Source organism: Canis aureus, chromosome 1, assembly GCF_053574225.1.
Source record: "Canis aureus isolate CA01 chromosome 1, VMU_Caureus_v.1.0, whole genome shotgun sequence".
Classification (NCBI taxonomy): Eukaryota; Metazoa; Chordata; class Mammalia; order Carnivora; family Canidae; genus Canis; species Canis aureus.
Genome location: NC_135611.1, coordinates 60,777,244 through 60,794,316, shown reverse-complemented (window position 1 = coordinate 60,794,316; position 17,073 = coordinate 60,777,244). Strand labels below are relative to the sequence as shown.

The window sequence follows — 17,073 nt, the reverse complement described above, 5'->3', positions numbered from 1 at the left end:
TAAGAAATGTGAATATCTTTTCATATGCAATTTGCCCTCACAGATACATTCGATGTTAGATAACAACACAAATATAACAAAACTCTAAAAACATCAGATACATATATAGTGTCTATGTTTATGTGTTCTATAGATAGTTTAGCTAGTGAGCTAACTTAACTAGAATGCAACTGTTATATGGGCTGATTCATTTATGAAAATAAAAGGTTCTATTCTGTGATGAAAAACACCACAAATCCAGCCAGCCACATGAGACATTTGGTGCTGTGAGTCTAAGCGCGTGAAGAGCTTTTATCAGATGTTTCCCGCAATTGTGAAAGCATAATTTGAGTGAACTTCACCACCTTCCTATATTTGCAATGTCTTTATTTTCTTCAAGGTAGAAAGTTATGATCATAGATAAAATGTACATTTTTAAAGGTGTTTTTCCCCAAGGACAATGTAGAATTAAGTGGTTGTAGAAAAGATAATGTTTGTTATCAAGGGCAGAGAGATAAGAGGATGCAAAGCAAGGGTACTGGATTGATGAGAGAACTGTAGATTGTTTGTTTATTTATTTATTTATTTATTTATTTATTTATTTATTTATTTCTGTAGATAGTTTAAATAAGCAAAAGTAAAGGAAGCCAGCAAAAGTTAGAAGTTAGAGTCCCTCTCAGCCCCTACATGCCCATTCTATTCAGTTTTCAACTCTTGCTAATGGTGGAAGCTTTTTTGTAAAAGATATATTTATTTACTTGAGACAGAGAAAGAGAGTGAGAGAGAGAAAGAGAGAAAGAGAGAGAACACAAGCAGGAGGAGGAGCAGAGGAAAAGGGAGAAAGAGAATCCTCAAGCAGACTCCCCACTGAGTGTGGAGCCTGAGGTCACGACCTGAGCCAAAATCAAGAGTTGGATGCCTAACTGTCTGAGCCACCCAGATGTCCCGCTGATGATGAAGTCTTAAAGAAAGTTTCAGAGAAAAAGTAGCCTCTGAGATGGAATCACTTTTTTCTCCTTCTAATAAATACTAAAATATATAGAAATTAATTTAAATTTATATATATACATATATAAATAAGTTGCAAATGTCTTTAGTTGCTTAAAGATTTTGATTGAGGATAGCAGATATGAATTTTTATGTTCTACTTACTCTTGTCAATGGTAGCAAGCATATGACAGGATTTTCTAGATACTTCCCTGATACTAAACAAGGAAACAGAACAATATTCTAATATTCTCGTAATGCTTACATAGGCACACAGAGATGTCCTCACAGCTTTAGCAATGAATGCATATCTGATTAAGAAGAATTGAAATAACAAGCACCTGTCAAACGAAATGGTGCAATATTTATAATTACATTTCACAATATTCTAAAAGATGTCATAATATTTTCTGAATGGATTTTAGCACTAACATTTCTAATATTTCCCCAAAATAAATCTCTAATTTCTTTAGACCTCATTGAACATAAATTATCAAGGAACACTCAGTGTAAGTCGAATATTTCCCACTAAGTGTCAATGTATAATGTCATTGACCTATCTAACAGGCTCCAGTTGAAAGTTACACCATTTTCACTTCAGTAGGAACTTTTGCGTACTTGTTTCAGCAATGAAAACCTTTGATTTAGTTAAAATTCATTTAGTCATGTATTGTCATGCATGTAAATTAAATTGATTAACTAATCAGATATTGTTGAAAGTCAAGAAATGCTGCACAATGAAGCACAATCTAATTTCTAATGTATTTATGACATAAAGCTAGATATTGTATGGAAAGGCAGATAAAAATATACATGCTATATAAAGAACACAAATACATTATAAATGTGCATATTTCTGAAAATTGAAAGGGAAATGTGCCCTGAAGATGTCAGCAGCTCTAGAATTCACTTTTTGCAAGGTGTTTCTCTAATCTTTAATGTTGAGTAAGTCCAGCACTATCTTATCTAAAATTTTCATGGTGCTCATCAGAAATGTTTGATCACATACTTATTAATTGAGCTCATTCAGTGGAATTCACTTCTTTTTCTGTGTATTTATCTCAAACTCTAGAATTAGGAATATTTTCCTGTCCATCTAAAAGCATGTCTTATCCCCTGGACACAACAATCTCCTATTGACCACAGCAGCTACCCACTGAAATGATCACCACTGAGCTATTTTTCTCTAATTCACTGTGTCCAATTAACAGCACAGCAAGTATATCAATTTTCATACTGGGGTAATCCCCTCAAGAACCATTATTTTTTAAATTATATAAAATTTGGAATCTAGTTGCCTTCAGTGTTTTTGCATTATATTTGACAAAATCACCAAGTGCTTTCCTGGTACATGTCATCTTGTTTTTAAAAAATAAAAGTATCTATTCAGGTAATATTAATTGACTTCTGAGGGTAGCTTGAAAATCAATTAAATTATCATCAGAACCACAAAATCTGTTAATGTTTAGGCTTTTCTGATTCCCTAAGAATATTTTATTATACTGTCTTAAAACATATTTCTGACGTATTTTTAACCTATATTTTTAATTCATTGTATAGTTGCTTTTTTTGTTGCAAGATATAGACGAGTTAAAAAAACATTTTTAGTGATTACAATGCCATTTTATGGAGTAATTCAACAGATATATTTGATTTCTGTAGATTTCCACTAAAAGATTGCATTAGTTCCTATGGAAGGCATTATTTTGCCTATCACCTGACTAATGGATCTGCCTAAAGAAGGGCCATACTCATTTGCCAGTCTGTGCCTTGATATCAAAATGATAATGGTGAAGCCTTGAGGAAAGACATTATATAATAATATAATGTAATATAATATAATCTGAAGATACAATCTTTAGATTTAGGAAAACAGTTTCTTACAGATGGATTAAAAATAAGTAATAGATCCATTTCTATTATAGTCTGTGGTCCTAAAACAATGTTAATATAATCAAGTATGAAGACAATACAAGTTTATAACCAATAGAAAACAATTAGACTGATAGCTATCTTCAAAATAATAATAAATATAATAGTAATTGTAGTAATATAATTATTACAACAATAATTGCTAACAGCAAGATTATTAGAGTCCAGAAGACACTGGACTAAAAGCACTGTGGAAAAATAATTTTAAGTCTAGAATTACTTGTATTTAAGCAAGTGTAACAGCAGGCAAATTAACAGTCTCAATCCATTAATGAAAGAACTAATAAAGAATGAGCTTCAGGAAAAAAAAAAAAAAAAAAAACCAAAGGAGAAAAAGTAGGATGTAAAGGAGATTGTTAAACAAAGACATTGATAAACAGGTCAGTTAATCTAAATAAAGATGTTTTAAATAATATAATCATAAAAATTGTGATAACTTTTGGAGATACAAAAGCATAGTGAAACGAAAACTATCAATAACATAAATAGGCTGGTAATTTGAATTAAAGCAATCTAAAGATGTTTTTGTTACTCCAGAGGAGAGTGGATTTCTAAGTTTTCTGATTTTTTTTAAAGTATGAAATCAAAATAAATGTGACTACAACCACTAAATATCCTCAGGTAGAATTTTTAACTTCTAAACCAGAAACAGGCCAAAAAGGAAACAAAAAAAAGAGGTAAAGAAAATGACTAATGAGGGTGAAACACAGCGTAAGACAGTAAATATATAGACAAATTTAGCAGCTATTATAGCAGCTCACAGATCATTCACCATTTAAAAATCAGATTGAGAGGAAATAATCCTGTTGTATATGCAGTTGAAAAATAGATATGCCTAAAGCCCAATAGATCCAAAAGATTGATAAACAATTAGAATAAAACTTTGCCTCTCTTCATTTCCCTTGACCTCACCTCTTACGCTTCTTCCCTCCTCCTAAACCTCAGCCACAAGGAGCTCCTGTCTTTTCCCCAAAGATAGCAGACATATTACATTCTCAAGGTCTTTCATTTGTCCTCTCCTAGAAAGCTATTTTTCCAAAACATTCTTCACACTAGGTTTCAGGTAGATATCATTTCTTCAGAGATAGACTTTCCCTGATCTATCCTACCTAGAGTAGATTCTCTTATTACATGATGTTGTCTTTATTTTTTTATAAAATGTATTATAAAATGTATAAAATATATTACAATCTGATATTATAATAAATGTATTACAATTTTTTATAAAATGTATTACAATCTGATATTATCTTTTAAGAAATTTAAAATTCTAGTCCATAAGAAGCCATAAAGGAAATGGAGTCATTTGTTTTTTAAGAGGTTTTGTCTGCAAGAAGCGTTACCACTTCTATTCATATCTGTTTGGCTGATACGTACTTAATTGGTTGATCACAACTAATAGCAAAAAAGAGAAGGAAATGGAGATGAGAGCTGAGAATTTGTTCTACTAACTCTAGAGATTTTATTATTAAAAGTAAATAGGTAATAATAATCAGGGTCAATCTTTAGCATTTTTGCTGCAAAATAAAACTCTGAAGTATATCTCTGTACTCTTCTACTCATGCCAAATAAACTAAGAAAAATGTTCAATGACTTTTACACAATCTTCTCCATCATGCCTTCCTACTTAAGCGTGAAAACTTGGTATTCTTTTAATTGTCTCTTTCTGCCTCAATCCTCATCTCTGAACCTAACTTCTGAGTTTTACCAAGGGTTTAATACTTCTAGTTTTGGTAATTAAAACATTTTCACTGGTTCTGTGTCTAGTGCCAGGACTTTATTTTTACATATGTTTGTCTTCCAAGTCCCTCAGTATATGCATTTGCATTTGGGATATAGAAGTTTCTAGGTGGACTTAGGCTATGTCTTCACATTCTATATATTTATCTTTTTTCTTGAGCAGTTTAACTAGTTATCAATTTCAAAGAGACAGCACCAGATATTTACTTTGATAACTTTCTCCATTTGTTACTATTTCATTTGTTCCTTTTTATCGTCTTCTCCTTGCTACTTTTTTGGTTTTATTCCCTTTTGCCCCAGCTTTTGATATAGAGTTTTAGAGCATTGATTTTATGCTTTCTTTCTTATGTATATGTATTTGTGCTATGCATTTCCCTCTACTCACCTCTTTAGCAGCATTGCATACATTTTGATGTGTTGTATTTTCATTATCATTTAGTTCAAAATAATTTCTGTTGCCTTTTTCTTTTACCCATGTGATTTTTTAGAAGTGTATTATCAAGTTTTCATAATATCTGGAATCTTGCTAGATGTCTGGTATTTATCCATTTCAGATTTAATTGTATTGTGTTCAGAGAAGGTACTCTGATTTTAGTCCTTTTAAATTTATTGAGACTTGTATATGGTTCAGCTTATGGTCTATCTTGGGAAACAAACTGTGTATTTGTTTTTTTGTTTGTTCACTTTAAAGATTTTATTTACTTACTTGAGAGAGAAGAAAGAGAGCAAGTGAGAGAGAGAGAGCACAAGTGGAGGGGAGGAGCAGAGGGAGAAGCAACTCTCCCTACTGAGTAGGGATGCAGGGCTCTTTCCCAGGACCCCAGGATCATGACCTAAGCCAAGGCAGACACTTAACCAACTAAGCTACCCAGGCAACTGACAAACTGTGTATTTGAAAAAAAGCTTCATTCTGCAGTTGGTGAATGTAAAGTTTTACAAATATCAGTTTTTTCATTAAAGTAGTAAAATGGTCGAAAATGATTTAAATTCTATATTTCTTTACTGTTTGTGTGTGTGTGTGTGTGTAGGTATCCTAACAGTTATTTAAAATTTAAATAGATATAAACTTTCTAATGTGATTAGAGAATTGATGATTTATTCCTTAAATTTTATGTTTTATTTCTTGGAAAAAAATTAAATTTACAGGAAAAATGTGAAGATACTAGTTTCCATAGACCCTATATCTGAATTATACTATTATTAATATATTTAGTATGATATACTCTTGAAATATATTGATACATTATTATTAACTAAAGTCATTTTTTCTTCAGATTTTCTTAGGCTTTACTTAGTCAACGCTCTTTTTGTGTTCAAGGATCACATGCAGGATATCACATTGCATTTAGTCCTCACAGGCTCTTCTGGCCCATGACACACATTCTCAGACTTCCCTTGTTTGTAATGACTTGAGAATTTTGAAAAATATTGGTCAGGAATTTTGTAAAATGGTCATTAGTTTGGATTTGTTTTAGATATTTTTATATTATATATATTTTATACATAATGTATTTATAAGTACATATGTATATATATAAAATAATATACACGTGTATATTATTCTAAAGATGTAAAATCTGAAAGTATACATTTCTTAGGGAGGAGACAAAACCCAGAAGAAACAGAAAAGTCTTCATGAAATTGGGTAGGAAATAGTCTCTTCCACAGAAGACAAAACCATGAACGTAAAATGCCCTGGGAACCCACGTTGGATCCAGACTCCTCTGTCTGGGCTCTTTGGCTTGAAAGGCAGCATGTTTTTTTTACTAGAATTTCAGTAGCTGGTGCCTCCTCTTCTGTGACTGCAGCTCCCCTCAGAGTGAAGCTGCATAGTACTAGAGGAGGGCCTCATCCTGAGCCTATTGCCTACTTCGGATTTTATCTCATCCAAATCCTGCCTGCTTTGGTTTAGTGACTGGAGTCCTCTTGTGGTTGTTTAAACAAAATCTAAATGATTTTTTTACCCCCACAATTTATAGTTACTTTTAGAATAGTATTTAGGGGATACCACTCAGATCAGATCCAATGCTGAGCTATGTCTCCTATCCCTTTCCAAAGAATAAATCAATTTGGCATTTTGTACTGTTTAGGAAATTTACTTACATTTTGGTTGTCAGAGGAATGAAATTACATCATTAATATTGGCTTTCCCCTATCTTGCCAGTAGTCTTACTGCCCTCCAAATCACTTAACCCTATTATATCACCATCCTCATTCCACACACATCATAGAAGTTTACTCTGGAGCTTCAGGCTCATGGCTCCTTTCAAGGAGAGAAGCTCCCAGGGCCAAATTTTTCTTAAAGTTTCAGATTTCACTGGCCTCTGCATTTTCCCAGGCCTGTTACAAATGAGAAAACAAAATAAACCCTATCTGGATACAGATGATTCTCTAGGAATTGAAGATGTGTAACTTAATTAGGCAATGTCTTTCCTGGATTAAATTTAGAAAAGCTATTAATCTCATATAGGTATAACAAATTCTGCCCTTCTGCATTATTCGGTGACTCCAACTCTGCCGCAGACAGGTCTTGGGCATAATCTCCTCTATTTTCCCCTCTTTATATTATCCTCTTATCCAGAGGAGCATAATTTGCTTCTGAGGTATAATCTCATTTTTTTTATTAATCAGTTCAGTGATATCTATAGTTGGCTTAAATTTCCCATTCTTCTCAGGGAAAATAATACCAAATTGAACACTTTTCTTCCCTTTAGGATGTACAATAAACCCAGTCCTATTTCCCTGACAATAATTAATAGCAACTTTGTAACACTCAGTTTAGAATATCCAGGATGGTGAAAACTATTTTGAAATATTTAACTATTCAGTTTATGATTTTATTTTCCAGGTCCTGTTCATGAAGTTTCAGATTCAAAATTTTTCCCTTAAGTCACAACCCACAACTTCCTTCCAGCTTATCTGCTTCCACATTCTTCTCTTATGTATCTTCTGCTTTTATTATAGATCAACACAATCTTCTTTTTTTCTCAGTTTCTAGCCAGTCAAAATCTGTTCTTTCCCTAGTGTATCTTCATTTCTAATTAACATGCTTAAGATAGGTTCTGCCTAGAAACATGAAAATTTATAACTGAGAAATTTTCTTTTCTCATGGAGAAAACAACCAAAGGGCCCTGTGTCCACTTGATATATGATTGTTGATTTGAGTTAGTCAGAAGCAGTTCATGACATTTTAACATACTGTGCTCATGTCTTAAACTCTGATGTCACAATAAATGCTAGGTCAGTAATAGAGACCTTTGCATCAGGATGCTGAAATTTGCCTTCACTGAAACCTGAACTTTTCCGGACCACGCTTTTGTAAAATCATGTTGAGAGATATCTGGATCACATTATGATAATCATGCCAGCATTGCACTTTTCAACTGAATATGGAATGCCTGTGTGTATTCCTGTAGTTGCTACTCTTTAACAGCAAAACAATACAGTATAATGAATTTCAGTCCCAATTCACTGAAACACCAAATTATAATCAACTAAAATAATATAGAAAAATATAGCATTCTGAAAAAAAAGAATAGGTTTTAAACCACTGAGGAAGTGTTCAGACACAATTACTGAATGAATGCTATGACAAGAAAGTTGGCATTTATCTCAGTTTGGCTACAGATCTCCCAAATGTCTATAAAGAAATGTTAGTGGCTGCCTTCTCTGGATTAGTATCAAAGAGTGTATTCAAGCATAATGAAAAAGCAATAATAATAATAATAATAAAACCTTAAATTATAATCTAACTGAATAAACATCGAAAAGGAGTAGATGATATAAATGATACCTACCAGAAAAACTTTCCATCAATGATAATCACTTATCTGAATTGTCTGCTTATTACTTACTAAATAAGATTAAGTTGAATGCCCAATAAGAAAATGAGAAATAATGTTCTCATAAATTTAAATCATATAAACCAAACAGAACTTTGTCTTTTGAATTGTGAGTCTTACAATCATCGATCATTTCTCACACACCATTATGAGCTCTTAGGGTTTGTGCCATTAAGGTGATTTAAATTAGGGAGTCCTTCAGTGAGAGAATATTTAAGCTATAACAAACTATGTTTTGTACTGTTTTTATACAAATACAAAGAAAAGTAAATTATGATACCAGTTTCTCATGGTTCTCTTAACTCTGTGATGTCAGGAGATTCTTACAAGTGATCTTCTTTTCTATGCTTCCCCTTAAATGATAATACTGTCTGGAATATATTAATTACTTCTTTTCTTTTCCCTCTTCTGTAATAATATCTCTACCAAATTTCATTCGCAAAAAAAAGATTCAATTACTGCCAATGTATCTATCTTGCTTGAACACTCTTTTGGGAAACAAACTTCATTATTGATCGCCTCTAAGCTTTTTCACCTGTATGGATTGTAGATATCTCAAAATTACAAAGGCAACTTGACCTCATTTCCCCCCCCCCCCATACAAGTTAAACTAGGTCCTTTTCCTCCCAGTTATCCCATTTTAGTGAAGGTCACCACCATTTGCCCAGTCACTCAATTGTCAACCTGATACTTCCTCCCTTATATCCAATTAGTAACAAATTCTGTCACTTTTATCTCTTAAATATCTCTAAATTGTGTTTCTTTTTCTTATGTCCACCACCATTGTCTTGGTCCAGTTCTTTATCCTCTGTTAACTGCACTATTGCAATCGAAGGAAAACTGTAACTATGCCAGTTCATTCATTTATATACCAAATATTCATAAGTACCCATGCTGTTTCAGATTCTGAAGAAAGTCTGAGAATAAAATAAGAAAATGAACCCTGTACCTATTGTCAATACTGGAGTTTTCTATATGAAACTAATAACTAGGCTTTCCTGTCACATAATATAAGCCAGGCATATCATATTTAGGATCACTAATTACAATGATTTTATAAGATACATGTGATTATTAAGTCCTTTTTAAGGGGAGATTAAATAATCTTCTCAGTTTCAAAGATAATTTACAAACACTTTGTTTCTAGTGCTTTTTTGCTTTTCCACTAATCACTCAAGTTCAAATTCCAGTACTTTCCTATGATTTTGTACATTTGAGTAAACCATCGAGGCAGCCTGGAATACTTTCATTACATTGATCACTTGATGAAATCTGATGTGTTCTTCAAAGCTCAGCTTATGTTTTATGTGCTTTAACTAGCCTTTTATGATTGTACCAGGAAAATTTATACACATCCTTCTAAGCCTGCCCTAGCAGCCTGAGCTTATGCCTACAAAAAGAAAGAAAGAAAGAAGAAAGAAGAAAGAAATAAAGAAAAGAAAGAAAGAAAGAAAGAAAGAAAGAAAGAAAGAAAGAAAGAAAAAAAAAAGTGAATCACAGTGCATTGCAATTATGTTCTTATTTGTCTCTCTTTCAATACTGTGAACTCCAGGAAGGCAGAGGGATATACTCATTTATCTGTCAGTGTGGAGTATATATGTAGCAGATTATTTCAACAGAACCTGAGCCAAGAAAATTGTTTAAAAATGTACATGATATGCCTTTGGCCACTACATTGTGTCTTTCTGATCTCATTTCTTACCTCTCTTTCCTCAGCTCACTCAACCCAGCTACCTTGGTCTTCTTGCTCTTCTTCAAATGAATTCACTCCATTTATGGTCATCATACTGTCTTTTTTCACTGCCTGGAGTGCCTTTTTCCATTTGTTTGCATTTTTTCTTTTTATCACTCATTCAGATATGTTTACATGTCACTTTGTCAGAAAAACTTCTCTGAAGACCTTATATACTAGATCACACTCATGCTTAGATCACACTCCTTTTCCTGAAACTTATTATCATCTGGTATGGAGCATATTTTTTTTTATTTTTTAAATTATTATTTGCCTTTACAAATAGAATATAAGCTCCATGAGGCAGGGACATTGGCTTTTTGTTGCACTGCTTATCTCCAAAGTCTAGAATAGAGTCTGGCACAAAGTAGACCCTCAATAATATTTGTTCAGGGAATGTTGAATAAACATGCGTGATAGACAGTGAACAGACATCATACCATACACAATTTATATGGAGGGCTCCACTGCCTTCATCTGCTGGCATTATAGTGCTCCTTCATGTTTATCCAGCTTTTGCAGATATTCCAGTATTTGCTCTCCCGGATTTTTCCACCCATATGTGGCGATTCTCCTTGGAGAGGTAAGTACTCAGCTGTGAGGTCCAGGAATTCTTTCCTACAAGACCAGATGTGTTCATTTTATCATGAGCTATGAGAACCCAGTTTTACTCAAGACTGTCTCAGTGGGAATTTCAGAGGAAGTGAAATATTAATAAAGATCACTGGAAGAGCTGAAAGAGGGTAAGTTGTACTTTCCCTCATATTAACCAGATATCATACCAGAAGTAGTGATAAACACTAATTCAGAGAAAGGAGACAAGGGGGAAGATTGTTAGGCCATATGCTACCCTTTGGTTCTTGTTGATCTTCCTTAGAATATTCCTTCCTCAAAAATATTTATGATTCCAAAGCCCTTTAAGTACAAACATTCAGGGACCCAAAGCAGTGCTTTTCAAATCTGTATGTATGACTGGAGCTTTGTTGGTTTTTAATTAAAAACAAAACAAAATAAAAACCTTTACAGCTATAAATGCTATGGCATTTATAATTTGCAGTTTAAGACTGATACAGTCACATCCAATCATTGTGGTTGGGTTTTTGTTGTTGTTGTTGTTACATTTGATTTGTTACATTTGTCTTATTTACTTCACTAGATTATAAACTCCAGAAGGGAAAAATTTGCAGCTCAAACCTCCTTTGCCAGGTGCCTCATAGTTCAACAAATACAGTGATGTTATACTTTGTGCATCTCCAGGAACCACCAGGTGGTTCCTAATTCTACTTCTGGCATAAAAGAGTTGTCAGAAGAGTTTATGAATACAGCCTTGGGTTACAATATTTTTTAGCTCATGAAAAGGCCACACATTACTGTTTTTAAAGTAAATATTTATAGCAACACATTTGTTAGTTAATCCAGTTGCCATTCTCAGCAATTATATATAATTATCATTTAGTCCTATATCCTTTTCTCAGTTGGTTGTAACCAGATTCTGGTGATCCGTCATTTGTTTAAAATTATTTTTTGAGTTATATAATTATTCAGAGTGGACATAACTGCAAGTCACTTGGTCAGTTTCACAGAATAGTTAGCCTTTCAGTGATCTTTCCAGGAAAACAAACCCTATTAGCCCTCAACAAATATTCTATGACACAAAGTTACCTTCCTTTTGAAGTGTCCCCTGTTGGATGCTTCTTCAGGTGCAGACCTATAATAATTATAAGGAATGATCATTAACATATTTCTTCACATCTTAGACAATATTCTCAATTGATTACTACAACAAAAATTGGTCATTAATAATAGATTGTCTTAGTGCTTTTTTAATTGGCTTTGTTGGAACAACTAAAGAGATAGGTTACTACTTGGCAATACCATTTTATTCACCCTCCTATTGTTAGCACTGTGTAGTTGAGATTTTTATTTGTTTGTTTTAAAACGCTGGTTGAGATAAAGGGAGGCTGACAGAGCTTCCTTGTGATAAAACAAATGAAACACATACATCCTCTGAAATGGATACAGTGCTGAAAGCAAAGATGAATAGCCCACATATGTAACTCTATCTTAAATGTATATCATGGCACAATGCAGCACCATGATTGAGAGACTTCACTCAGGAGAGAGAAATGGCAGAGGCTGCAGTGAAAGTACTGGTCTATTGTTGGTGATAACTTCCCCTGGGAGTCAAGTAGAACTCACTTGAGGGGGCTTTTCTCTAAAACACAGCACCTTCTCCTTGCAGCCAGAGCTGGAGAACATTGATCATACTGAGTTGAAAAGCATTCACACTGGCTGCTTCCTTCTTGTTCTTGAAAGTGCTATTTGTTTTACTCCACAAGCAATGAATTCCCTTGACTTGATTTACAAGGAAAATGTGAGTGTCTAAAATTGTATGACTACTAAAAAAATGAATAAAACTAATGTCTTTTCCAATTTCAAAAGGTCTTTTTACTTGGCATAAAAAAAGATGTCTCAGAATTCTATTTTGTTTGTCAAGAGTGGATGTGGTTTAAATGTTTCAAAACAGCTGTTTCCATCCTTAAAAAGAGAGAGAGAGAGAGAGAGAGAGAGAGAGAAGCTTAATCATGGAGGCTTGGTGCAACAGAATCACTCCTTGCCTCTTCCATGTTCACATGGACACCTGGGTACATTGGGATTGATGTTAGGACTAGGTTAAAAGTAACATATGTACAGGGACCGCTCTAACTTCCTGTTCACCACTACTAGGTTCCCTATGATGGATCTAGAAATTGACATTTTATGGAACCAGATTTACGGACACTTAGATAAGTCAGGAGATCTAGAAATATGCCTTGAATTTTCCAGGATTGCTGACCATTCTCTATATGATATTGGATCATTCTTTGAAGATCTTCTGTACCAAAATGACCATTTTCTATCCCACTGAATATCATATTTTAAATATAGTGAAAATAGTATCACAAAAGATATCTCAAAAAAAAAAGATATCTCATTTGCAAATATCTTCTATTCTGTAGTTTGCCTTTTAGTTTTTATTGATTGTTTCCTTCACTGTGCAGAAGCTTTTTATCTTGATGAGGTCCCAATAATTTATTTTTGCTTTTGCTTCCCTTGCCTCAAGAGACATATGTAGTAAGACATTGCTACAGCTAATGTCAAAGAGGTCACTGCCTGTTTTTTTTTTTTTCCTTCAGGATTCTGATGACTTCCTGTCTCTCATTTAGATATTTCATCTATTTTGAATTTATTTTTTGTGTATGATTTAAGAAAGTGGTCCAGTTTCATTCTTTTACATGTTGCTGTCCAGTTTTCCCAACATTATTTGTTGAAGAGAGTGTCTTTTTTCCATTGGATATCCTTTCTTAGTTTATTAAAGATCAATAGACCATATAGTTGTAGGTCCATTTCTGGGTTATCTAATCTGTTCCATTGATCTATGTGTCTGTTTTTGTGCCAGTACCACACTATCTTGATTACCACAGCTTTGTAATATAATTTGAAGTCTAGAATTGTAATCACCCCACCTTTGCTTCTCTTTTTCAAGATTGCTTTACCAATTTGAGGTCTTTTGTATTATCCAAAACATATCAAAAACTCATAAAACTCAACACCCAAAAAACAAATAACCCAGTTAAAAAATGGGCAGAAGATACAAATAGACATTTTTCCTTTTTTTTTTTTCAAATAGACATTTTTCCAAAGAAGACATACAGATGTCTAAAAGAAACTGACACATGAAAAGATTCTCAGTATCACTCATCATCAGGGAAATACACATCAAAACTACAATGAAATATCACCTCACACCAATCTAAATGGCTAAAATTAACAACACAGGAAACAACAGGTGTTGGCAAGGATGTGGATAAAGGGGAACCCTCTTACACTGTTGGTGAGAATGCAAACCAGTGCAGCTACTCTGGAAAAAACAATATGGTGATTCTTTGAAAAGTTAAAAATAGAACTACTCTATAATCCAGCAATTGCACTACAAGGTATTTACCCAAAGGGTACCAACTTGAAAGGATGCATGCACTTTGATGCTGATAGCATTATCAACAACAGCCAAAATATGAAAAGAGCCCAAACATTTATCAACTGATGAATGGATTAAAAAAAAAAAAAGATGGCGTGTATATATAATGGAATATTACTTAGCCATAAAAACGAATGAAATCTTGCCATTTGCAATGACATGGAGAGAGCTAGAGAGTATTATGCTGAGCAAAATAAGTGAATTAGAGAAAGACAAATGCCATATGATTTCACTCCTGTGGAATTCATGAAACAAAACAAATGAACATGGAGGTGGGAAGAGAGGTAAAGCAAGAAACACTCAACTATAGGGAATAAACTGATGGCTACTGGAGGGGAACTGGGCAGGGGGTGGGTTAAATAGAGGAGGGGCCCTGCCCCCTGCACCGCCCCCTGGGAGCCGAATAACGCCCTTCCAATACCCAGCGCTGACCCCGGAGCAGAAGAGGAGCTTTCTGACAAGGCTCACCGCGTCGTGGCCCCGGGCAGGGGCATCCTGGCTGCAGAGGAGTCCGCCGGGAGCGTCGCCAGGCGGCTGCAGTCCGTGGGCACGGAGGACGTGGGGCGAACCTGCTGACCCCACCGCGTCGACCCCCGCCTGGGGGGGGCCTCCTCCTCCACGAGACACTGCACCAGGAGACCCACGATGGGCGTCCCTTCCCCCAAGTCATCAAACCCAAGGGTGGTGGTGCAGGCATCAAGGTGGACAGGGTGTGGGACCCCTGGCAGGAGCAGGAGGCGGAACCCCCCCAAGGGCTGGGGGCTGTCTGAGCGCTGTGCCCAGCGCAGGAAGGACGGGGCTCACTGCCACGTGGCGCTGTGTGCTGGAAATTGGGGAACGCACCCCCTCAGCGCTTGCCATCCTGGAAGATGCCAACCTTCTGGCCCGTCAGCCAGCACCTGCCGGCAGAATGGCATCGTGTCCCTTGTGGAGCCTGAGATCCTCCCCGATGGGGACCACGACTTGAGGCGCTGTCAGTGCGGAACCGAGAAGGTGCTGGCCGCGTCTACAAGGCCCCGAGTGACCACCACATCTACCTGGAAGGCACTTTGCTGAAGCCCAACGTGGTAACCCCAGGCCACGCCTGCACCCATAAATGTTCTCATGAGATTGCCATGGCAACTGTCACAGCACTGCGCGCACAGTGTCCCCCGCTGTTACTGGGATCACCTTCCTACCAGGGCCAGAGGGAGGAGGAGGCATCCATCAACCCCAATGCCACCAGCAAGTGCCCCCCGCTGAAGCCCTGGGCCCTGACCTTCTCCTACGGCCGAGCCCTACAGGCTTCTGCCCTGAAGGCCCGGGGTGGAAACGAGGAGAACCTGCAGGCTGCCCAGGAGGGGTAGATCAAGCGAGCCCTGGCCACCAGCCTCACCTGTCAAGGAAAGTACACCCCAGTGGTCAGGCCGAGGCTGCAGCCAGCGAGTCCCTCTTCATCTCTAACCCTGCCTACCAAGGCTGCCCCCTCAACACTCCAGCCCCCGCCCCCTCCCACACTCATTCTTGAAGAGAGGGCCTCACCTGGGGCTCCAGGCTGCCCTTTCCCATCACTTTGGCCTCCCACGTGACATTGGTGTGTGGTGGTGTCTGTATATGCTAACTCCGTTGCTCTTTCCAGCCCACTGCCAATAAACAACTATTTAAGGGGGGTAAAATAAAATAAAAATAATAAATAAATAAATAAATAAATAAATAAATAAATAAATAAATAAATAAATGTATTAAGATGGGCACTAGTTGTGAATAGTATGTAAGTGATTAATCACTAAATTCTACATCTGAAGTTTTGTTGTTGCTGATGGTCTAAGGTCTAAAAAATTGCTGACGCCCAGAGTGAACTGTTGCCACTGGCCCACTACCCGAGTCCTGAGAGAACCCTAATAAACCACTAAATAAAGGATTGAGTTACCAAGATTACTCTCACTTTTTAAGTCTCAAACTTCCAGTTATCAAGGTCATTGCTTTTCACACTTTAATGTACATATAGGTCATCTGTTATTAATATATAATTTCCAGTTTAGTTGACTGAGGTGGGAATAGTTCTTTCTGCATTTCTAACAAGCTTCCAGATGATGTTCCTGCTGTTAGTCGATGGACCACAGTTCTAGTAGCCAGTGTCTAGAAAACATTTAGTAGGACCATTAGTGAAAGAACCATTTAAATATTTCAAAAAACAACGAAGGAAAACCTAGGTACTAATATCCTCACAGTTTCTTAACCTTTTAAGTGAAAATGTATGCCATTACTAGTTTTTACAGACCAACATGTTAATCTAATATTTTGCATTAGATTGTGCACTTTTTCCAGCTTTATTGTGATATACTTGACAAATAACATTTTGTAAATTTAATGTATAAAACGTGATTTGATGTACATTTATATTGGCAAATGATCACCATGGTAAGGCTAGTTAATATATTGCTAACATAATTATCCTTTTTTTTTTTTTTTTTTTTTTGGTAAAAACATTTAACGTGTCTTAGCAAATTCCAAATATACAGTAGAGTACTGATAACCATAGTTGACTAGAGTTGCCATGCTGTACTTAGGATACCCAGAACTTACTCATTTTATTACTAAAAGTATGTACCCTTTGACCAATATCTTTTCATTTTCCCCAACCCCAAACCTCCATTAACCACCAATATACTCAGTTTCTATGAGTTCAACTTCTTTAGATTCCATACTGACATTTTTAGGTTGTTCCCATGTCTTGGCTATTGTGAATAATCCTGCCGGTAATCATGGGAGTGAGGATATCTTCAAGATCTTGTTTCATTTCCTTCAGAGATATGACCAGAAGTGGGATTGCTGGATTACATGGTAGTTATACTTACAGTTTT

General features: G+C 35.7%; 1 protein-coding gene across 11 annotated transcripts in view; it reads left to right on the top strand.

Moving 5' to 3' along the window:
- Positions 1 to 17,073, top strand: part of LOC144316026 (uncharacterized) — a 524,958-nt gene that overhangs the window by 374,829 nt on the left and 133,056 nt on the right. For 6 of the 11 annotated variants that reach the window (XM_077901435.1, XM_077901423.1, XM_077901458.1 and 3 more), the window contains 2 exons: positions 10,726 to 10,795; positions 12,455 to 12,600. The exons of the other annotated variants lie outside the window; for them this stretch is intronic. In XM_077901435.1, the coding sequence (XP_077757561.1) occupies positions 10,726 to 10,795; positions 12,455 to 12,598 (214 nt within the window). In that variant the 3' untranslated portion in view covers positions 12,599 to 12,600. Of the gene's footprint in view, positions 1 to 10,725; positions 10,796 to 12,454; positions 12,601 to 17,073 lie in introns of those variants that run through there. 11 annotated transcript variants of the gene reach the window in all.